The sequence below is a fragment of the Staurois parvus genome, unplaced genomic scaffold, assembly GCF_062004578.1.
Source record: "Staurois parvus isolate SC_StPar_1 unplaced genomic scaffold, SC_StPar_1.0 ptg000682l, whole genome shotgun sequence".
Lineage (NCBI taxonomy): Eukaryota > Metazoa > Chordata > Amphibia > Anura > Ranidae > Staurois > Staurois parvus.
In genome coordinates, this window is record NW_028318478.1 from 6,452,625 (window position 1) to 6,477,689 (window position 25,065).

Below are 25,065 nucleotides of genomic sequence, written 5' to 3' on the forward strand. Positions count from 1 at the left end.
CTTAAGATTGTCCTAATTTTAAAGGGTGAAAAAAGGTTGAGAAAAGCTGGTGTAGATAATCAGTTTCTTTGAGTCACCTCACCATTTTAGAAGTTCAGGTGAGTTCTAGGTGGGCTAATTCAACTTTCTTTTTAGTTTTTTCCCCTTTTTTGTAACTGCCTGTCATCAAGGCTGCACTTTAGTCATCTTGATAATAGTGAATTGAATTGGAAAATACAGAAATACAGACCCTTTTATTTTGTGAAATTTCAGAAATGTTTGCACAAAAAAAGTAAACAGTGCGGTGCAGTTTATTGCACATCGGCACCACTGCTTTCACACCACGCACAGCAGCTGCATTCTAAAGTTGGCTATACGCTATACTCTGATTGTACAATATGTTTTAGAGTTGCCAAAATTATGTATTATGGCTGATTTGATTAACCTTTAATCAAATGGTATCAAATCAGCCAGGCCTCTGCACTACATAGTTGATGGTAGATCTAAGAAGATTGTACAAACTGATTGTATAGTGTAGGGCCACCATAAGGCAGCTGCTGGTGTGAACAAATCCTAAGAAGCATTGCCAAAGAAAAAGCAGTAAACTGCAGGCCTGGCCCTTTGACTTTTGTAGGTGTAAAGGTGAACACCTACAGAAGTGTTCATATCCATGACCTCATTGGTGACTGCAGTTTGGTAGACAGTGTGTAAGGGGTCTGTTTCTACTCCTATTGGATCTGTTGTCATATCTTTGTATCTACGCTATAGATGTAATGCATAACTGTCCTGCCCTTTCCAGCTGGGAAGAAAGGTGTGTTTTGTTTTTTTTTGTGTGTCCACCCCCCCCCCCCCCCCCCCCCAGGGTTTTCTTCAACGATTTTACAGTCTGGCATCACACACGCCCCTAAGTAAAAAAATAAGGTTTAGGACAAACATCATGTGTTTGTGTGTATCTATATCAGGACAAATTCATGCATAAGCAAATTAACCCTTTTAATGCAAACACAATATCACTGCAGGATCGCGCTGCGCACTCTTCCTCCAGCTCTCTGCCTGTACGGCTTTTAGTTAGAAAACTGAAAGAAGTGTCCGTGGAGTAAAATTGCACTCTTAGTCCATTGAGAACTAAATGTCCCACCTGCCACTGTGGTGGATGGGACTTGTAGTTGAATTCATTCACAGATATCTGTGAATGAATGATGTGGTTGTGTGAGCGCAGTCAAGCACAGCTGCTTCGATTTTTAAATGTGAGAGCAGCTATGGGTGAGAGCAAACAAAGAGAAGAAAGCCACCTAATCTGACACGTACATCCGTGTCAAAATAATATCTCCGTCTCACTTATAGTATAAATGTGGATTTATAAACCCAAAGTACATAATAGAAAATATGGCAGTGTGACAAGAGCAACACTACCTGCAAAAAGTGGTTAGTTGAAAATCCAAGCGGAGTAATGTAACTGCATTCAATAGCTACAAAAATATTTTATTTGATCCCATGGATCATAAAGAGGTTGGACATAGACACGGTGAACAAATCAAAATAAAATTACAAAGTTAAAAGCATTCGGCGTCTTCAAATCTGGATAATTATCGGCAAGCAGGAATCCACATAAGGCAATGGGGTTCCCTAACTACGTGATCATAGGTTTCCATATGTTTCTGCATTGTATCTGGATGAGGAGAAAATTCTTCAAAGATATTCTCTGGTAAGCACCACAATAAGCGGAATGACTTCCTATAATGGAAACCAAAAAAGGATCATAGTAGTGGAAACATAAAAATAATGTATGCACAAGTCCTATACTAGAACAAGGCAATCAAACAAAATAGTAAACTAATGATTCCATTACCTTCTCATGAGCTTGACTGTCATGACAAAATGGTGAATGCAAGGCCTTCCTGGGTAACCACCCCAAGTGGAAATGAATCCACAATAGCAAGTGATTCTGAGAATGTATAAACATAAATCATGAATATCAAACAAAATACCTGAATGGAGTAAATATAGAGGTAAAAAGTATATATTACCATAAGTTGGATCAAGGAGACTTCACCTCACTTGAAATGAGATCAGGTCTTTGTGTTTCCAATAATGAATATGGGGGTGGAAAGCCAGGTGGTCTTAGTATATAAAATCCAGGCTGATTGTAACAGGCAGAATATACCTGAATATATGTACCCAATTTAGGGTTTCCAAAAATTGCTCTTACTGAGAAATGATGCGGTTCCTTATAGATATATGAGCCTACTATCACATACCACAGCACGTATGTAGCATAATGTAAACATATTTCTCCAATAGGAGTTCAAAAATTCCCCAAAAACAGGGCTGATGGGCACACGGTTCCCAGTATGTGGAGTATACTTCCCATATATAAATAGCAAATAGAGGCCATCTAAGCCAAACAAGCTAATAACTTGCCACCGGTGGAAGTGAGCTGTGACTCTTAAGTCGCCGTGTGCGGGCTGCTTAGGATGATAGCCTCATCGTAATCTTTAATGCCTCGTGCCTTTCCAATATGGAACTGAAGCAAACCGCTTCTTCCCTCCTCGTGGGCACCGCACCCTATGAAGACGCCGAGCGTAATGATGTCATCACGTTGATGCGTTTCATCCGCCAATCAATGCGATCATCCAAAATCACAGAGAAACATATACTAAATGGTGACATTTTTCAAGATGATTTCTTCATTTGAATAAGGCTTTTTCTTGTAATGTCACCATTTAGTATATGTTTCTCTGTGATTTTGGATTTTAATGTAGTGATAGTTTTTCAACACAAGAGGGCGACAAAGAACTCTGTATGCAATTAGGGCACTATATAAGGCAATGGAAGAGAAGTCCCCTCCCAGTTCTGACGAAGTCTGCGGTGATTGGCGGATGAAACGCATCAACGTGATGATATCATTACGCTCGGCGTCTTCATAGGGTGCGGTGCCCACGAGGAGGGAAGAAGCGGTTTGCTTCAGTTCCATATTGGAAAGGCACGAGGCATTAAAGACTACGATGAGGCTATCATCCTAAGCAGCCCGCACACGGCGACTTAAGAGTCACAGCTCACTTCCACCGGTGGCAAGTTATTAGCTTGTTTGGCTTAGATGGCCTCTATTTGCTATTTATATACGGGAAGTATACTCCACATACTGGGAACCGTGTGCCCATCAGCCCTGTTTTTGGGGAATTTTTGAACTCCTATTGGAGAAATATGTTTACATTATGCTACATACGTGCTGTGGTATGTGATAGTAGGCTCATATATCTATAAGGAACCGCATCATTTCTCAGTAAGAGCAATTTTTGGAAACCCTAAATTGGGTACATATATTCAGGTATATTCTGCCTGTTACAATCAGCCTGGATTTTATATACTAAGACCACCTGGCTTTCCACCCCCATATTCATTATTGGAAACACAAAGACCTGATCTCATTTCAAGTGAGGTGAAGTCTCCTTGATCCAACTTATGGTAATATATACTTTTTACCTCTATATTTACTCCATTCAGGTATTTTGTTTGATATTCATGATTTATGTTTATACATTCTCAGAATCACTTGCTATTGTGGATTCATTTCCACTTGGGGTGGTTACCCAGGAAGGCCTTGCATTCACCATTTTGTCATGACAGTCAAGCTCATGAGAAGGTAATGGAATCATAAGTTTACTATTTTGTTTGGTTTCCTTGTTCTAGTATAGGACTTGTGCATACATTATTTTTATGTTTCCACTACTATGATCCTTTTTTGGTTTCCATTATAGGAAGTCATTCCGCTTATTGTGGTGCTTACCAGAGAATATCTTTGAAGAATTTTCTCCTTATCCAGATACAATGCAGAAACATATGGAAACCTATGATCACGTAGTTAGGGAACCCTATTGCCTTATGTGGATTCCTGCTTGCCGATAATTATCCAGATTTGAAGACGCCGAATGCTTTTAACTTTGTAATTTTATTTTGATTTGTTCACCATGTCTATGTCCAACCTCTTTATGATCCATGGGATCAAATAAAATATTTTTGTAGCTATTGAATGCAGTTAAATTACTCCGCTTGGATTTTCAACTAACCACTTTTTGCAGGTAGTGTTGCTCTTGTCACACTGCCATATTTTCTATTATGGGTGAGAGCAACCTTTGCACGCTGTCACGGAGGAGCAGGGGTGCTTGGGCACATGTTACACCTTAACCGCTTCCGCGCTGTCCTATAGCAGAAAAACTACTACAGGATGGCACGGGTGTGCAAAATAATGTGTGTATGTATGTATATGTGTTTGTGTCTGTATATATATTATATATAATTATAGATTTTGCCGTTCTGGGTAGGGGGTGCGCTGCCATTCACGACCTCGGCTGTCAATCATCGGGTCCCGACCGGTGATTCCCCTCTGACACCCAAGGATATCTGATGGGGGAGAGACCTGTATGTAGACCATACAGATTTCTCCCCGTCAGCTCCTGCACACTGCATTGTATGGCTCTGCATAGCAGAGCCATACAAAGCAGTGTGCTTGTTGTAAAACGTGCGCACAGACACAGCCCAATAGTAAAACGTCACACAGCTAACCATTTGATTGCCCCACATGTTAACCCCTTCCTTTCTAGTGCCATTACTACAGTATAATTGCTTTTTATTAGCACTGATCACTGTATTGGTGTCACTGGGGATGTCAGTGACACCAAGTCAGTTCCCCGCCAGTGTCAGAATGCCCGCCGCAGTCCCAAACTAAGTTGCTGATCGGTGCCATTACTAGTAAGAAGAAAATCTGGTGTATATATACCACCATTTGCAAAAGCTATAACTTTCATGTAAACCAATTAATTTATACGTATTGGGATCTTTTTTTTCAGCAAAGACATGTAGCAGAAAACATTTTGGGCTAAATTTTTGACGAAAGTTATTTTTTAAAATTTTTTCACTGGACATGTTTTTAATAGCAAAAAGTAAAAAATATTGTTTTTTTTTTTTAAATTGTCAGTCTTGTTTTGTTTATAGCGCAAAAAATAAAAACCGCACAGGTGATGAAATACCCCTGAAAGAAAGCTCTATTTGTGGGTAAAAAAAGGACATACATTTATTTTGGGTGCAGAGTTGCATAACTGCGCAATTGTCAGTTTTAGTAATGCAGCGCCGTATCGCAAAAAATGGCATAGTCAGGAAGGGGGGTAAATCTTCTGGAGGGCAAGTGGTTAAATATGGGAGTAACATGTTCCCTCTGAACCTAGCCTTTTAAAGTAGACCTGTCAGCTTTTAAGTAAAGAAAAGCTGATCTAGGATCTTACATCCTTGTTTGCTTTAACAAAAAGGCACACATTCCATAATCATGTTTTTTGTTTTTGTTTTTTTTTTTAATTTTTTTGTTTTTTCTTCCCTACAGTCTCAGCAGATTAACCCTCAGCTGGCACTACAAGTTCTGCTTCAGTTTGACAAGGCAATAAATTCAGCACTGGCACAGCGAGTCCGAAACAGAGTCAACTTTAGGGTAAGAGACTTTTAATATCCTATATGGTGAGAACATATATATTAAAAGTGTTACTAAAGTCTATTTTTTTTTTTTTTTTTTTTTTTTTTATTAAAATAACAAACATGTTGTACTTACCTGCTCTGTGCAGTGGTATTGTTCAGAGCAACACCAATCATCCTCTTCTCAGGTCCCCCGCTGGCGATCTTGGCTCCTCCTTGTCTCTTCTTTGTGTGTCACCATAATAAGCCGAGCTGTGTGTCTTTTTGTAGCCGTGCTCCATAGACTCACACAGTGGGTCTTAGCACTGTCCCCACTTCCTCCTTGCTGCATTTGATTGACAGCAGCAAGAGCCAATGGCTCCTGCTGCTGTTCGAGTCCTTTTGTAAAGAGGGAGAGGGTAGAAGAGATGCAGCTGTACACTTTGCTGGATCTATTCTCCCCTATCACATTGGGAAGGGGGAGGATGGAGAAATGGGATGGGTTTTATTTTAATGCAAAAAAAAAAAATATCACTTTAAATAATACGGTAATGGTGTACAGTTTTTATGCCAGTATATTATTGCATAATTAGTTTAATAAAAGAAAAAAAAATTTAACAAATGTAAATATGCAGCTTAAACCAGTATGGAAAAAAAATTGATATTGAAAGTGTTATGTCCAAGTCAAAATTAGTACAAAGCAGAATATCAATTTATATAAATGGTAAAAAATGATAATAACTAGCAATAAAATACCATAATATCAAATCTGTATGATTGTGTAATAAATATGATGGTATAAATGTATAGAAAACAATTTAATAAAATATTCACTTTGTACAACTGATGAAATAGAGTGTGAATGGGTGTAATATACACTGCTCAAAAAAATTAAAGGAACACTTTGAAAACACATCCGATCTCAATGGGGAAAAATACCATGCTGGATATCTATACTCATATGGACTGGGTAATGTTTTAGGAATGCAAAGATGCCCCATCGTTTGATGGAAATGAAAATTATCAACCTACAGAGGACTGAATTCAACGACACCCCTAAAATCAAAGTGAAAAAATGATGCAGCAGGCTAGTCCATTTTTCTGAAACTTCATTGCAGCAACTCAAAATGGTACTCAATAGTTTGTATGCCCCCACGTGCTTGTATGCATGTCTAACCACATCGGGGCATGCTGCTAATGAGATGACGGATGGTGTCCTGGGGTATTTCCTCTCAGATCTGGACCAGGGCATCACTGAGCTCCAGGAAAGTCTGAGGTGCAACCTGGTGGCATCTGATGGACTGAAACATGATATCCCAGAGGTGTTCTATTTGATTTAGGTCAGGCGAGCATGGGGGCCATTCAATGGTATCATTTTCTTCATCCTCCCAGGAGCTGCCTGCATACTCTCGCTCAGGGTGAACCTGCTCTCATCTGTGAAAAGCACAGGGTGCCAGTGGCAGACCTGCCAAATCTTGTGTTTAATGGCAAATGCCAATCAAGCTCTATGGTGCCGGGCAGTGAGCACAGGGTCCACTAGAGGATGTTGGGCCATCAGGCCACCCTCGTGAAGTCTGTTTCTGAATGTTTGGTCAGAGACATTCACTCCAGTGGCCTACTGGAGATAATTTTGTAGGGCTCTGGCAGTGCTCATCCTGTTCCTCTTTGCACAAAGGAGCAGATACCAGTCCTGTTGATGGGTTAAGGACCTTCTATGGCCCTGTCCAGCTCTTCTAAAGTAACTGCCTGTCTCCTGGAATCTCCTCCATGCTCCTGAGACTGTGCTGGGAGACACAGCAAACCTTCTGGCAATGGTACATATTGATGTGCCATCCTGGAGGAGTTGGACTGCCTGTGCAACCTTTGTAGGGTCCAGGTATCGCCTCATGCTACCAGTAGTGACACTGACCCTAACCAAATGCTAAACTAGTGAAAAACAGTCAGAAAAGATGTGTAGGGATAAAAAGTCCATGGCTTCCACCTGTAAAACCATTCCTGTTTTTGGGGATGGTCTCATTGTTGCCCATCTAGTGCACCTTTCGTTAATTTAATTAACACCAAAGCAGCTAAAACTGATCAACAACCCCCTCTGCTACTTAACTGACCAGATCACTATCCCGGGAGCTTAATTGACTTGATGCTATACTCTGATTGAAAAGTGTTCTTTTTAATTTTTTTGAGCCTTGTATTAATACTGACAAAAGTATGCCCATTCTTTGAATGGGCTGTATATAGAAATGCATTTCAGTGGGGTGACTGCGAGTGAATAAGTGTGTGTTTTTGCAGTGTTATCGACTGGTTGCAGTTTGGGGGTGCAGTGGCAGAGGTGCTGGGAGTTTGAGTCATGGTGCAGTGTTAATATTGAAAGTATAGTTAGTCTTCAGATCTATTCATTGCAGTAATATTCTTTTTTTTAATGCATTACCTCAACACACAGTAAAGCAATGGCACTGTCAATTGGTGCATTGTGGCGTACTGCATTAACCAGTTGCCGCTCGGCCGCCATCTGGCTATAGCTCGTCCCTCTGGGTGGACACCATATGGCGTCCTTTCAGGCATGCGCAGTGCTCTCTGCGGCGCGATCTGTCACCGGCCCTGTACCTTGGACACGGCCGATGACAGATCTAAGTACCGGCCCCATTGCCAGTACCATGTGACCTGCTGTGAACAATTACAGCAGGTCACATGACAGTTATATACAATGGATGGCTTCCTTTCATGCCATCCATTGTATACAAGTGTCTCTAGCTGTGAATGGTCACAGCGATCACATGCACAAGCTGGGCCAATGACAGCTCAGCTGTGTCGTGATTAGCCGTGGCCAAATCACAGCTGAGCACAAAAAAAAAACCTTAATGAATTGATGTCATTCAGGTAAATGCTTGCTTATAGCAAAGTAATTCTTTGCTATAAGCAAATTGTGTAAAAAAAAATACTGATCACTTCCCCAAAGTAGTACAATGTTACTATGGTAACATTATACTACTTTGGTCATAGTAAAATATGAAAAAAAAATCTTAAGAGAAGACAATTTAATAAAAAATTAAAACCTTTTTTTTTGTTGTACTGTCACCAGTCAGTGTCCCTGATCACCGCCATGCCAGTTATATGATGATGCTGTACTGCACTGGTGACAGTATGTAAAGAAAAAAAATAGCGAGAATAATTAACATTTTCAGAAAAATTTACAAAAAAATTACAACTTCAAAAAACTCGCCATGCCTCTTATGAAGTACGTCGGGCTGTCTACTCTGCAAAAAGGGGTCATTTGGGGGATATCTGTACTGTTCTGACATTCTTGGACCTCAAGAAATTAGATTGGCTGTCAGTACTTCAGGATTGATCAATTTTCAGATATATCCCATAGTTTGTGAACTCTATAACTTTCCTACAAACTAAATAATAAATACTAATTTGGGTTATTTTCACCAAAGAAATGTAGTAGAATACATCTGGGCCTAAATTTATGAAGAACAATTATTTATTTGCAAACTTTTATAACAAAAAAAACGTGGGGTTTTTTTTCAAAATTTTCGGTCTTTGATGTTAATTTAGCAAAACATAAAAACCCCAGTGTTGATTAAATACCACCAAAAGAAGGCTCTAGTTGTGTGAAGAAAATGATAAAATTTACGTTTTGGGTACAGTGTTGTATGACTGCACAATTGTCATTCAAAGTGTGAGAGCGCTGAAACCTGAAAAATGGCCTGGGCAGGAAGGGGGTAAAAGTGCCAGGTATGGAAGCGGTTAAAGAAAAAAAAAAAGTTTTCCTCTTCTATTGGCATTCGTTTTCAGCCTATTCTTGATGAACTGGCTGCCCTAATACATAATACCGTACATTAAATCCGAAGTTCCCCTTCCTCCTCCTGCTCCTCCTCCTTTTCTACACATTTTGGGACATTACACATGTTACAGGTCCCAGAAAGCTGTGAGACCATTCAAATAGTGCAGCACGGCTCGCGCATGCGCAATGAGTATATGGCTGCGAAGCAGATAGCAGTCACAGCCGGATGCCCACAGTCACTATGCTGGTGCCAGGGACTGAAGCCAGGTGAAGAAACTGGTAGGGTCAGGACATTGTTGGATCCTGGGACAGGTGAGTGTCCTTTTTATTAAAAGTCAGCAGCTACAGTTTTTATGTATGTGCATTAAAGAATATGTAAATCCAACATTTTATATTCCTGATATGTCTGTTGTACCATATATTTGTATGAAAAAGTATCCCATTCTCTGTGTACGGTTTCCTTTGTGTAAAATCCCTGGTGTTCCTGCCAGTCCTTCTGCTTTCCTATTAAAAATGGACCACACTAGGCATGAAAACGCAGTGTGGTCAGTTCTCCTGCTGTGCTCAGAACACTGCCTGCTCTCCTCCAGGAGGCAGAAGCCAGGAAGGGACCTGAAGAGAGGAGGATTGAGGCTGCTTTGTGCAAAACCATTGCACAAAGCAGGTAAGTATAACATGTTTGTTGTTTAAAAAAAAAACAAAAAAACTCTGAAGTATCGCTTTGAAAATGATCTTTACGTTCGAATCGGTAGCTGATATATTTGATATTATTATTATTTTTTTTTTTTTTAATGTAATCAAAAAGACTCTTTGTATATTGCTTTTTTTTATTGTACTTTACAGAGCACTATCAGAAATCTTACCTCCAGTTTGTACTATTGACTCCTTATTTTCTTAGAAGTTTTTAGAGTTAAATGGTGGTCAGTGGACAGATATCTACCCGGAGCAATCAGGCAAAGCTATTTGTTAAACCTTCGCAACCTGCTTTTTACTACACAGGAATATTGGCGTTTCTATTTAATTGTGTGACTTATCTGCCAAAACTTTCTACTACGCCTTAACTAAAAAAAATGTAAATTGATGAAAATGATTTCACCAGTAAAATTTTTATATAACGTGTAAACTGTTCATTTAGGAGTTGTGCCAGTAGATGGAGCACGTTTGCTATATAAAAGTCTCCTCATGCAAGTTATTCATTACTTCACAAGTCTAGTTTGCAGACTTCACAAGTCTGAAAACCACATATTTTTTCTGGGTTGTGTTGTCAGGGCTTAGCTCAGTAAGAACTAAGACTTCTAATTTGCGATCATGATCTTTAATTTCATTCCATGTAATATTCAGCTCTTGAAAATTATCTTTATGACAAGTAACAGTACTTGGAGCTTACTACAGTCTATAGTAAAGTTGCTTTGTTTAGCTATATCATGTTCTTTGCTACTATACAGCACAATAGGCTTTTGTACTATAAATGTAAGTTTAAAGCTTTTTTTTTAGGGTAAACGGCGCAACATTTCTCAATACCAATGGCTGCTGCTGACTGTCATAATGCCGGAAGACCAGCCACTTAGGGCAGCCTCTGGCGGCTATGAAAGAGGCATTAAAGGGAAGATTTTTAAAAGAGGCAGCCTCCTGCAAGTAATGGGATATACACCAACAGTACCAAAAAAAAAAAACAACTTCAGCTTTAAAGAGTAAAATAATTAGGAACATTACTAATTTAGTGTGTTTTTAAATGGTTCTGAAGTCTGTCTTTGTGCTGGCCTCCTGTAATTCCTTGAATGCTATCGTTCAGACTGGAAGAGGAAAGTAAGACAATTTATGTCACACTGGTCATTTTGAGAAGGTGGTGCCAGCAAAGGAATCAGCAAAGTGCAACCTAAGACATACCCTAAAGGATATAACTCCCTCACTGGCAAATACACTTACAATCCCAATTCCAAAAAAGTTGCGACATGGCTGTGTTTACCAAAGTGTAGCATCCCCTCTTTTAACAACCCTCTGTAAACGTCTGGAAACTGAGGAGATGAGTTGCTGGGGTTTTGGAAGAGGAATGTTGTCCCAATCTTGCCTGAGCATATGCTTCACTAAAACCTGGATATGTCTTTCAGCATTGATGGTGCCTTTCTGGATATGCAAGCTGCCCATTCCATACACACTATATACCATCAGACACGCAGCATTTTTTACTGAGCTGGATTATGTTCAGATATGGTTTCTTGGCATGATAGAGCTTTAACTTGCATTTTTGGATGGCACAACAAACTGTGTTCACAGACAGTGGTTTTGGAAGTATTCCTGAGCCCACGTAGTTGATGTCCATCACAGAATCATGCCTGTTTTTGATGGAGGGCAATCTGAGGGCCTGAAGATCACCGGTATCCAATTTTGCATTTCAGCCAAGTCCTTGCAATTTTACGTAACGTTATTTTGAAATTGTTCAGCAATTTTTAGATACAGCTTTTCACAGATTGCTAAACGTCTGCCCATCTTTAATTCTAAGACACTCTCTAGGATGCTCTTTTTATACCCAATCATGTTATTGACCTGTTGCCAATTAAACTAATTAGTTGCAAAATGCTCTTCCAGCTCTACGACACTGGTACCACTTACATTGTTGCCCTGTCCCAACTTTTTTGAGATGTGTTGCTGCCATAAATTTCAAAATGACCCTATTTTTTTAAAAAAATGGTACATTTTCTTAGGTTAAAAATGTGATGTTTTCTATTGTGAACAAGATATGGGTTTTTGAAATTTCCAATCCATTACATTCAGCTTTTATGTATATTTTACACAGCTTTATTTATTTTTTTTTTCTTCGATTTTGGAGTTGTAAAACATTGCATGCTAATGAGAGAACAGTGACAAAACATCTTACTGCTTTGGCCAGCAAGGGAGTGATGTCATGGGAGAAGGTTATGAGCTCCTTAACCCCCTGGCGGTATTCCCAAGTGTAGCTCGGGGATAACTTTCATTACCAGAAGTGGTAACCCCGAGCTACACTCGGGATTACCCTGCAGCGTTGCTCTGGGATCCCTCCAGCACTTACCTTGTCCTGTGCTCCCGTGATGTCCCCCTGCAGCGTCCCCAGCCATCTCCTCCGGCTGATGCATCCGTCTTCCAGGTTCCATTCCCTGTGAGCGTCGGGACATGTGGGGGGGGGGGGGGTAAAAATGTGACATTTATTTAATAGTGTAACATTACTGTATCAAACCATTTCACATACATTTTGTCCCTAGTGCTTTGTCCTGTGCCCTGTCTGCATTTTTACTGTTCTTTCTGCCTGGAAACTGAGAAACTTCCATGGTGTCCAAAAAGCGTCCCTTTAGGTCAGAAGCGGTTTTAGACCGGCTAGAGAACAGCGATAGTAAATTAGAACTATTTTACTATGGCAAACTAATAGTAAAATTATTTTTACTAATGGCAAACTTTGGACACCAATAATATGGCAGGTAGCAGTGGATCCCATCTACCCTCTACCCCGGCTCATAAACAAGGTCAGCAAAATCCCACTAATTTACAGAGCAAGGTGAGACCTTCCAACTCAAATAAGGTAGGCTATAACATCACCACCCAGAAATTTCAACCACTAGCGGAACTATCAGATAGGAATATTGGGTCTAGGGATAACAGATGGCATCCAAACGCTCATCCTAAACAGGGAAATCCTGTCTCATATAATACCCAGCATAAACCCAATAAACCTAATAAACGTAAAACTTACTATAAGAACAATCATCACCAGGGCCCTGCTCATTCGCAGAGGAATTCCTTTTGATAACCGAAATGATTATCACTATTATAATTCCCCACAACAAGGGTATTATAGAGATCAGTACCCCCGTGACTACCAAAATCAATATTGGAGACCACCATATGAGGAGTATTACGCACCTCCCACCCCCAGAACTCCAGATACCCGCACCAATAATGGCCATCATTTTTTAGAGAGAGGCAGGGTACGAAAACGAAGCGACAATATAGAGGCAAAAGGGGAGGGAGGAGAATCAATAGATCCAACAAAACGAAGGAGAACTTGATAGGGAAGGGCATTTTTAATCTTAGTGCAACTCCCCTTTCTGATAATGAACTCATTCTCCTTGATAAAGGCTTGAAATTTGCCCCTGCTAGGCCTATGAATAAATTCCAGGCTTTTATTGACATCCAGAAATTTGCAAGAAAGTTATCCATCAAAAGATATTTTCTGAATAACCCTATCTCTAAACAACCCTCCGGTCAGTACACCTCCCTTGCTAATGCATCCACTTTCAACCCCCCACCACAGAGTAATTCTGCTGTGGGTTTATTTAAAGACCAAGTATTGAAAGACCTAAAAAATCTCCCGCCCAAGAGAATATATAAGGACCCCATAACCGATGCAGCCATCAAATCTCTTTTGGAGAAAAAAGACCTTGTAGTAAGACCAGCGGACAAGGGCGGAGGGGTTGTGGTTCTGAATAAGAGTGATTACACAGCAGAAGTGTATAATATCCTTGGGGATGCGTCAACTTATCAATTGCTTCATAAAGATTCCTTGCCTGGATATAAACGCATCCTTAAGACCATTATTAAAAATGGGTATGATGGTTCCATCATCAATAAGAAAGAGAAGGAATTTTTGTGCCCTAAGGCTCCCCGCCTTCCGGTCCTATATATCTTGCCAAAAGTACATAAGAATCCATTAAAACCACCAGGTAGGCCGATAGTGAGTGGCATCGACTCACTCTGCTCAAGAATAGGCGCCTATATTGACCAGCATTTACAACCATTAGTACTCCACACTCCATCCTATTTAAGAGACACTAAGCATGTTCTCAACTCTATTAAAGATATCTGTATCCCTCCATCCGCCTTTCTGGTCACAGCGGATGTTGAGGCGTTGTATAGCAACATCAATCATAAAGATGGGATGATTGTTGCCAAACACTATCTCACACATGAGAGTTCGTTACTCTCCCCACATATTGATTTTATACTAGAACTCCTGGACTTTGCCATGTCAAAAAATTATATGTGGTTCGATAGTAAGTACTATCTGCAGGTCAAGTCATGGGGGCAAAGTTTGCCCCCAGCTTGGCAAACCTGTTTATGTCCTTTTGGGAGGAGGACAATATTATGCTATGGACTGGCCCGAATTACTTTTCTTTAAGCGGTACATCGACGACGTACTTTTATTTTGGAATGGCACGGAGCAGTCCCTCATTAATTTTTTCACCACTCTCAATAATAATACGGTTAATATCAAATTGTCATATAACTACAGCAATACAGAAATTGATTTTTTAGACCTTACTTTATTAAATCTAGAGGGGCATATTGCTACAAAATCCTTTTTCAAGCCCACCGATCGTAACAGCTTTATTCCCCTAGGAAGCTGTCACCACCCCAGCTGGTTGGCAGGAATTCCGAAAGGACAATTCCTTAGACTTAGGAGAAACTGCACCAGCATTGATGCCTTTCACACGCAGGCTAATATCCTTAAAGATAGATTCCTTGAAAAAGGTTATGACAAGGCGATGTTAGATGGCACTATGGAATTAATAGCTAATACGGACAGACAGGAATTATTGAGTATCCAGACTAAACCATCTAAAACTTTGGTCTGTCCATTTATCACCACATTCTCGGCCCAGTATAGATCCATAAAACATATCACTAATAATTGGGGGATCCTGAAGGCTGATTCCACGCTCGCTAAGATACTCCCGGATAAACCTGAAGTTATCTTCCGCAGGTCATCTACTCTGCGAGATAAAATAGCTCCTAACGTGGTCTCTTTGCCCACACCATCTCCCTCTCTGTTTAGTTACACAGGTTTCTATCCATGCAACAAATGCATTTCTTGCAAGTGCAATGGGGTGAGGAAGAGAAAGATAGACACTTTCGCCTCTAACCAGACTAAGAAATCTTACAATATTGAAAAATTCATTTGTTGCAACAGTAGGTATGTTGTATACTTATTAGAATGCCCTTGCTCCAAGCAATACATTGGGAGGACAACTAGGCGGCTTAGGGACCGCCTCCGGGAACATGTCAACAACATAAAAAAGGGGTACAAGGAACACTCCCTGTCCCTCCATTATAGGAAACATCACCATAGAGACCCCTCCAGTCTGAGATTCGTTGGCATTGATGTAGTAACCGCACACTGGAGAGGAACCTTTAAGACCAGGGCGGTCTCACAGATGGAGACTAAATATATTTTTGAATTGGACACTTTGCACCCCGCAGGCTTGAATATTGAGCTTGACGTCAACTGCTATATTGATAACAGCTGAACCCACGAGGGTCAATTGTATGACACTGACACACGAAACTATGCTGGTTACATCTTTGGGTTAACGGGGAGCTACTATATATTTAAATTTTATTTTAAATTTTATTTTTAACTTCATGCGTATGGTAACCTTACACTAGTGTAACCTCATTATCTACACACCCATCAAGGACGCCTAATAGAACCGGATTATATCCATCCCCAGCCTTTGTGTATTTTGCATTTTATGATACATGCTTATGACACATGTCTTTCTTAGTACTTTTATTTATTTTGGTGTTGAACATAAGCGTGTATTTTATATTTTTTTCTGTTTATTTACCTCGTCATTATGGGCTTGAACCTCCATGTGACAGGTATTTTATATTTTTCAAAATGCCATTTTACCATGTTGCTTTGTCCTAATACATAGGATTATTACCTAGGTATAGGGCTCGACACCCTATTAGATTAAAATTTACATTTTAACAATTGGTTCACTCTATGGGGTTTATGGACCCATTGGCCCCTATTTAGGACACCGGTTCATTTATTATCAACCCTATGAGCCCTTGTCCCGGCCAGTTCACATTCTTTGGGAATTTGTTTAAATTCTCCTCTCCTAAACATTATTCCACATTGGATGCCTCCTGTGGGGGTTTCCCACACAATACCATCTAACATTTAATTCTATCACAGCGTGTATGACGTCCGATATTATTAATATTGTCTCTGTCAGCGCTGGGTATTTTGTCTTTTGGCATATGGCAAAATGGCGCCCGCGCATGCGCGGTTGCGCAATACGGACGCCCGGACTCCACTAGTAGGGAGCTGCTGTTTAGATGCCTGCATTCATCTTTGCCCATGGTAAAATGGCACCCGCGCATGCGCACTTGATGATTGCGGACGCTCGGACCTCGGCAAGATGGCGCCGCATTAGTGCGCATGCGCCAGATACGGTATATACGTTAGAGGAGACGGTCACGGCGGTCCTTGTTCCACCTCTGAAGTGCGTGCGCACGAAACGCGTCAGCTGGGACCTAGGACGCCGTTGACACTAAGCCGCCGGTGCCACGAGGAGGCCCGGCGGCCATCTTTAATACCAAGGGGTCAGTGTGTTCATCCATACCTGCCTATACCCTGTTCACTGTGCACCTATGTTTTTCTAATAAACCCTTACCTACTACACTATGAATACTTCCCTGTGTCCCCTGTGAGGAGCTTCCTCAACTTTTACAGCCCCAAGGGATCTCCTTGTCAACTCCTGTGAAGGGGGAGGCTTACTCTGATTGGCATCGCTCTGATCTGCTGGACCACTCTTTCACCACATGAGGGCGTAGGATGTCTACCTTTTCCGGCTATTCATTTGACCAGATCTGAGTGGAGAAGGGGATTCTACAGGATACATATACACATGCGTATATTTTTACGCTGTCTGGTTAGTGTAAATTTTTACCATTTGCACTAGGAAACACGGAGCACTTTTTTCACTGGACTGTGTTTTATTATCACTTTTTTTCAAGCGCTGCATTTTTATATATATGAATTGTGGGACTTTATATGCGTTTTCCTTTATGTTCAGCTGCTGCCACTATTGTTGAGCGCTTACTGTATATTTTACCCTATAGTAAATTAGAACTACTTGCAGAATTGAGTGATAATGATTCGTGGGGAAATTAGTCGTCACACTGAAAACGATTTTGCGACTAAGCTCCGTGATGTGCGAACTTGGGGCTCGATTTCAAATTTCAATGTTTTTGATTTGAGTACATTTATTGAAGTAAATTTATTATTTATATTATTTTTTATGATTATTTATTATATTATAATTTTATGATTTTGTGTTTCAAATTGTATCATACCCGGGATGTTTACTAGACTCTTGTTCAGACAGATTTCAGTGAGTTATTCCTAAGAATTACAGGCCTACAATAAAACAACATATTTCCATGCAAAAAAATGTACCGCTTTGAGCACAGAAATATGGACATAATCAGACCACTAGGGAGGTAAAGGATCCTGACATGAACAAACAAATGAACAAAATCATCCACAAACATGATCACTGGAAATCGACAAGACAGTGTGGGAAATCTTACTGATGAACCATGCTGTCTGGGGGAGAAGCACATATAAATTCACCATTGAACTGTTACTCTTTCACTGTCTTGAACTAAACTTTTACCTTAACTGCAGTAGAAAAAAAGTCTGTGGTCATGGCCTATGGTTTGTGACAGGATTGCATGGATTAGAAATCTGGCAGAACAGGATACCTAATAGAATTTTTGGTAGGTAAGGCCATTCCCATATATGTATTTAATCTCTGTTGTATTAGCAAATGCCTGTCTAAAGATGTGCTGGTTGTGCTGTTCAAAAGAAAACTCTGCAAATAAAAATGGTGGAATGGTGAACAAATTGCTTGCAGAAAGTAGATTCCTTGTTTAATTTTCCAAGGGAAATTGTGCAGTTTGGAGGCTATACGCAACAGCTTAACTTGGCTCAAAAATTCTTCATTCCAGTTCTTTTATTTTCATATGTCTGTCCAGATAGTAAGTAAGTCTGTTGTTTTTCAGCAGAAAAGCTCTCTAGCAGTTACAGGGTTGATATGGACCATTTAACACTGACAGGGGTGCCTAACCACTTGCAGACCAGTGATGTACACGTATGTAGCTGGACTTTGAGTGGGTATACTGGGATGATGCCTGTAGCTGCAGGCATCATCCCGCTGTTGTTTTTGGATTTTTTTTTTTCAGCCAGCGGTTGGTTTTCTTGTAAAAGCAATCCTAGCAGCTAATTAGCTGCTGAATTGCTTTTACAGAGGGAGGGAGGGAGTATTCCTCCCACAGCCTTCCAAGGCTCTCTTGTGCTCTCCCATCCCATCAGGGAACCCAAGAGTGCAGCTGTTGTTTCTGCCGGCTGACCATGGAGCTGATCAGAGTCTGGATTGCTCTGATCATCTCTATAGTCTAAGAAACCAGAAGCGTTGAGCATGTCATCACTTCCAGTTCCTCTGATTGTAAACAAACCCTTAGTGGTTTGAAAAAAGCATCGGATCGCACTGATCTTGGTATGATCAAGGGTAGAGGAGAGATCTGGGGTCTAGCAGTCTGCCTATTGCTGTCACGGGATATTTTATATTCCCTGTGATAACAATAAAAGTGATTACAATTTTTCCTCTTATTTTTGCACTGTTCCTTTTTATTTATTTTTTTTAAGTACCCCAACCAAAACACCCCCCCCCCCCCCCCCATGCTTGCACGCAAATGCACATGTCGTTCCCACACGCTTAAATGGCGATCAAACCACACGTGAGGTACCGCTGTGAATGTTGATTCTAGCACCAGACCACCTAAAAGTGGTAACATGTAGAAGCTTTTAAAGTGTCGCCTATGTATAATCAAATTTACGTAGTTTTTTGCTGTTGCATGGGAGTGCGCAGTTTTAAAGCTTTGCATGTTTGGTTTCTATTTACTTGGTATAACAATCTTCTATATCACCAAACAATTCGGTATTCTATTGTGTTTTTCTGCAATTAAAATTCAAAAAAGTATTTTTTCCAAAAAAAATGACGTTTGAAAGCCGCTGCACAAATACCGTGTGACCTAAACGATTTTTTTTTTCTAGGGCTTTTGCTTTAAAAAATATACAATGTTCTGGAGTTCTAACTACATTTTCTAGGAAAAAATATTGATTTATTTTTACATGAAAAAAGTGTGTTGGAAAAGGTCTGTATTAAAACTAATTAAACTGGTCAGCTTTTATTTATGAAAACCTTTATCCTGAAAAAAGGAATAAAAAACAGTTTGCTGTAACTGATTATAAAGTATTCAATGGAGTTCAGCTTCAATTTGTTAGTGTATGTTAACCTCTTTGTACTTCTAAAGCAAGCCATACATTATACAGTTTTCTTTCCTTCAACTACAGGTTGAAGGGAGGAAAATTTCTCATTTTCCCCCATCAACACATTCAGGGTTGACGGAAGGTTTCCCAACCATCAGATTACAATGATCACTCTGGTAGCTATAGCCGCTGGCAGTGATTGCACAAAGGAAACTTGACAGGCTGGTGATACTGAAGTCGATTGACAGATTGAAATTCAGACTATTCCTGCTGAACCGGCTGAATTTTGATCCATCTGTCTATGTGGTTGGTGTCTATAAACAGTAGTCGTGTTACTGGCCAGATCACCAGGTGAAAGCAGAGGGGGGGAAAGAAAAAGTCTAAAAAAAAAAAAAAATACAGCCACTACATCTGATTAAGCTGCAATATATATATTACATTTTTGGTTTGGGATTTAATAATACTTTAAATGTCCTTTTTGTAACAGTCTGCAAATGCTGGACAAATAACAGATGTGCGGTCTTTTGTAATTGCATTGCGTTTTTGAGGTGCGTTACATTTGCAGCAGCACACTTCTGAGTTTGTGAACATTATTTGTGCTTGGCTTATCCTGCTCAAAGTGTTGTCTTTATGAGCCACTAAGAGGAGGATGTATTGGTGTTTCCCTAATGATATGTGGAACACCGTAGAAGTGTAAAAAGATTTATTTGCATAACTCAAGGAAGACTGCTTTATAATCCATAGACTTGGTGAAGTTTCATTTTTCGCGTTACATAGCCAAATGTATTTTGCATCATAAGCGGCTATTACATTGTCTTGGTTCATGCCAGAGCTGTGGACGTGGCATGCAATAATGCTGTATGCTGAGAGCACAGCTTTTCTGCATAATGCCTACATTTCTTTGTTGCTGTGTTTTCACAGTTAAGTCTGTCCATTTACTTTTGGCAAAATAAATCTAACAACTAATTTTATCTTTTTCTTTTTAATAAGGGATCATTAAATACATATCGGTTTTGTGATAACGTCTGGACCTTTGTTCTAAATGATGTCGAGTTCAGAGAAGTGACTGACCTGGTGAAGGTGGATAAAGTAAAAATTGTAGCCTGTGATGGGAAAAGTAAGTTTGTTTTAATGGCACAATTTTTTTTTTTTTTTTATTAAATGAGGCTCTTATTTTAAAACATTAAAAAATAGAATACTCACTTTAGACTCCCAGATTAAAATTTTTATATATATTTATGAAAATAAAACCGGTTAAGTGAATAACCCTGATTATCCCGTTACAACTGAAAGTCGGTGGGATATATTAGGCAGCAAGTTAACAAGTTGTCCATGTAGTTGATGCATTGAAAGCAGAAAAAATGGGCATGGCGGGTTTTGGGGCCCAGCGAGGACCAGACCTATGGTGTATACAGGGGGGAGGACCAAACCTGGGGCGTATATAGAGGTGGAGGACAGGACAATTTTTATATGGGGGAGGGGGGCAGGGTGCATATAGAAAAAGGGGGGTGAAAACCACACCCAGGGTATATGGGGGGGGGCAGGGCTTGACAAATCCCAGGTCGCCGTGGCAACCAGAAGCGAAACCACATCCTGGCACCTGAGCTTCCACCAACCCACTCACCGCCAGCACTAGGCGCGAGCAACTCCCATTGCCCAACGCTCCAGACATGAAGCTCCATGTGCCAGGCAGCCGATCCACATCAAACATCCAACAACAAAAAAATACAGCTCTGCTGCTTACCGCAGCAGAGCCAAAGTTTCTCCCTTCCTCGTCACAAACTGGAACCCCCGTGCACCTTCCCGCAGCAGACCCACCACCGCTGTGCAGAAAGTCTCTTCCCCACTCCCCTCTTCCTTGACACCAGCCAATCCGTGCATACTGTGGCCACCTCTCCTCCTCCCTGCTAGTACCCACACGTTGCTCTAGAGGCAAGCAGAGTCCACCCCACACAGCATGCCACACACACACATCAAATACCTCAGCCCTAACAAGCCGTCTCAGTCCCCTTCATACGCAAATTCCAGATCTGCCATCTCCGTCATTGAAAATAAAGCCGTTGGCCAAAATAAAAAAAACAACTGCTAACTTTTTTAGCTCGCTCCTAGATTTAAAGCAAATTTTTCAAGCCCTGGGCTAAGGGAACAGTAAAAGATTTGCTGACCTCATCTTTTGCTCCTCCCCACTGCCAGACTGGTCCCTGCAGCTTCTCCCTCACTCTTCAGCAGTCTAGGGTCTGAATGTCAAGAAAGTCCAATGCAGGATACATAGCCCTGCACTGGATGTGTTGACCCCAGTGGACAATATACCACCACAGTGTGGGTGAGCGCCATCTGTCAGGGGAGTGGAGAATCAGGCAAGTAAACCCGGGTACACACGTATTGAAATTCAGCCAGTTCAGCAGGAACCAGCCAAATTTCGATCTGTGTGGCCTCCCTTTTTCGACAGAAGCCAATTGTTAGATGGACCTATTACTGTAGCACAGTGGGGGAAGGTTTCTCCACCTACATTGCTTGTGTGGATGCAGGAATCTTACGTATGTTTTCATTCAGCACCCTGGTTGAATGAAAAAAGCAAAACTAATAGTGTGTATCAAATGTAAGTGTTCCTCCTCCCCTGTAGACAAAACAAGCAATTAACCCTTGCAGCGCAGGCACAGCCCCACTGCAAAATATACAGTTAGGTCCATACATACTTGGACACAGGCACAATTTTAGTTTTTCTCAGGTATTTACCAAAACATATTCAAGCTATAGTTATATAATGGATATGGGCTGAGAGTGCGCACACTCAAGTTTAATTTGGAGGATGAGTACATCTAAATTGGAGGAAGGGTTTAGGCATTACAGCTCTTAACCGTAGCCATCCCCCCTTTTTCATGGGACCAAAAGTAATTGGACAATTGAATCAAAAGCTGTTTCATGGCCAGGTGTGGGCTACTCCTTAGTTCTTCAATTAAGCAGATAAAAGGTCTGGAGTTGATTCGAAGTGTAGTATTTGCAATCTACTGCTGAAAGCCTACATCATGCGTTCAAAGGAGCTGCCCATGCAAGTGTTAACAGGCCATTGTAAGGCTTCAAAAAATAAACAAATCCGTCAGAGAACGGCAATATTAAGAGTGGCAAATCAACAGTTTGGTACATTCTGAGGAAAGAAGAACGCACTGGTGAGCTTAGCAACATAAAAAGGCATAGATGTCTATGGAAGACAATAGTGGTGGATGATCGCAGGATCCTCTCTATGGTAAAGAAAACCCATTCACAACATCCAGACAAGTGAAGGACACTCTACAGAAGGTGGGCGTATCATTGTCAAAGTCTACAATCAAGAGAAGACTTCATGAGAGCAAATACAGAGGGCTCACCACAAGGTGCAAACCATTCATAAGCCTGAAGAACAGAAAAGCAAGATTATACTTTGCCAAAAAAAATCTAAAAGAGCCAAACCAGTTCTGGAAAAGCATTCTTTGGATGGATGAAACTAAGATTAATCTGTACCAGAATGACGGGAAGAAAAAAGTGCAGAGGAGGCTTGGAACAGCTCATGATCCGAAGCACACAACGTCATCTGTAAAACATGGTGGAGGCAGTGTGATGGCATGGGCATGCATGGCTTCCAGTGGAACTGAGTCATTGGTGTTTATTGATGTGACAAAAGACAGAAGCAGCCGGATGAATTCTGCAGTGTTTAGAGATATACTGTCAGGCCAGATTCAGCCAAATGCAGCAACATTGATTGGACGGCGCTTCACAGTACACATGGATATGATCCAAAACACACTGCAAAAGCAAGCCAGGAGCTTTTGAAGAAAAAATGGAATATTCTGCAATGGCCAAGTCAATCACTTGATCTCAACCCAACTGAGCATGCATTTCACTTGCTGAAAGCAAAACTAAAGGCAGAAAGACCCACAACTGAAGACAGCTGCAGTTGGAACCCGGCAAAGCACCAGGAGGAAACCCAGTCTTTGGTAATGTCCATGGGTTCCAGACTTCAGGCAGTCATTGCCAGTAAAGGATTCTCAACAAAATATTAAGAATGAACATTTTATTTATTCAATTGTCCAATTACTTTTGGTCCCTTTTTAAAGGGGTGATGGCTACTGTTAAGAGTAAACCCTTCCTCCAATTTGGATTTACATACCCTCACATTCAACCAATATCCATTATATAACTATAGCTTGAATATGTTTTGGTAAATACCTGAAAAAATCTAAAATTGTGCCTGTGTTCAAATATGTATGGACCTAACTGTAACTCTCCATTTTTCCAGAGTTAAGCTTTAAGTGTACAATTTGAGAACATTGCAGTTCTACCTGCTGTCTATTACGGGTTGGAGAACTAAATTTAACCAGTGACCCTTTGATTTCATTTTCAGACACTGGTTCAAACACTGTGGAGTAAGAAGAACAGAACACAAACTGCATTGGTTTCTGTTGAACTACAACCTTTCCTTGAGAGCCATGGACAAGACTGTTTATTTATGTCACTGAGATCTCCCAGACAAGCTAGCACATCCAAACAGGATTTCCAATATTTTGGTAGTCTATTTCTCACCTCCATTTACACAAAAGGTTGTTACAAAAGTGTTTTTTTATACAGATGTGAAGTTGCCTTTTTGTTGTTTTGGGGAAATATGTCAAATAAACTTTTATTTAATAAATGTGTGCTGAAAGATAACCGTTTTAATTCCTTTCAATTCCTTTCAAAGGTTTCCTGAGCATAATGGAAAAGCAGGAGCTCAATGTGTGCTGTAGTTTTAATAGATCTTTGAATGTAAAGTATAGCTAAACACAAACCTTTTTGATTTAGAATACCTGTCAGTTTTTTATTGCTTTGTGTGCCCCCTGAGATTCACCCTCTCTCTAATTGTCCTGTTTACTATTCTCATTGAAAGTAAAAGAAAATCCCCAAATTTTGGGTTATCCCTTGAAAAGTAATAGAGGGGAAGTTCAATAGGGACACTATTTCTGTGATCTGGGGGGCCTCAAGGGATTCCTTCAATTATCAGGGATTTCCTCTCACTTTCTGTTTTGGCTATAGGACAGGAATTGAAGCAAAATCTCCCGAAAGCAACACAGATCGCAAAACAATTTACATCCTTGTTTACTTTATCCTAAAATGAAGAAAAAAGGTTTTGCCTACAGCTCTACTTAAATACAATGATCTACCATGTCTATTGAAGTGTAACGCCTTCAAGTTTACATCTCCATCATGAGTATTAACATAGGAAAATGGATTTTTTATACTGTTTTTTTTTTTTTTTTTTTTTTAAATATTTTGAACAACCATAGATGGAAATTTGATTATCTTGATATACTTGACCCCTTCTCGATCATTTTAAGGAAACCTAAATACTGTCCCAGCAGTCACACAATTGGAAAGCTTCCTGGTTGCATGTGTGCATCAGCACTTTCCGGATACACCTTTGTTTCTGTGTTGGAAGCGCACTTTCAATACAGTAAGGTGTTTACATAGGACTGCATATATGTGGCTATTCGGCGTTAAAGTCCATCTGCTGAAAGACCACATATAAAGGTTAAAAGTCATACTATTTAAAAAAAAACAAAAACTTGTGATCCTCTAGTGGTAGCTGAAAAAGCCTATTTAGCTGCAACTGGAATGTCACCATTTAGTTAAAAGTATACAAAAACATGTTTTAGCCAGTTTTTTCCAGATTTGAAGAAAAGGTACAACCTTTGATAGGCTTTTATTGCCGTTTTCCTATTGGATAGATTGGCATTAGACAAACTTAAGTATTCAGTACTCT

General features: G+C 40.3%; 1 protein-coding gene across 1 annotated transcript in view; it reads left to right on the forward strand.

Annotated features, from left to right (window-relative positions):
- Positions 1-23,975, forward strand: part of GTF2A2 (general transcription factor IIA subunit 2) — a 36,694-nt gene extending 12,719 nt beyond the window's left edge. The window contains exons 2-4 of the mRNA XM_089652430.1: positions 5,354-5,458; positions 20,286-20,412; positions 23,674-23,975. Coding sequence (XP_089508556.1) covers positions 5,354-5,458; positions 20,286-20,412; positions 23,674-23,699 — 258 coding nt within the window. The 3' untranslated portion in view covers positions 23,700-23,975. The remainder of the gene's footprint in view (positions 1-5,353; positions 5,459-20,285; positions 20,413-23,673) is intronic.
- Positions 23,976-25,065: the final 1,090 nt, after the last annotated feature.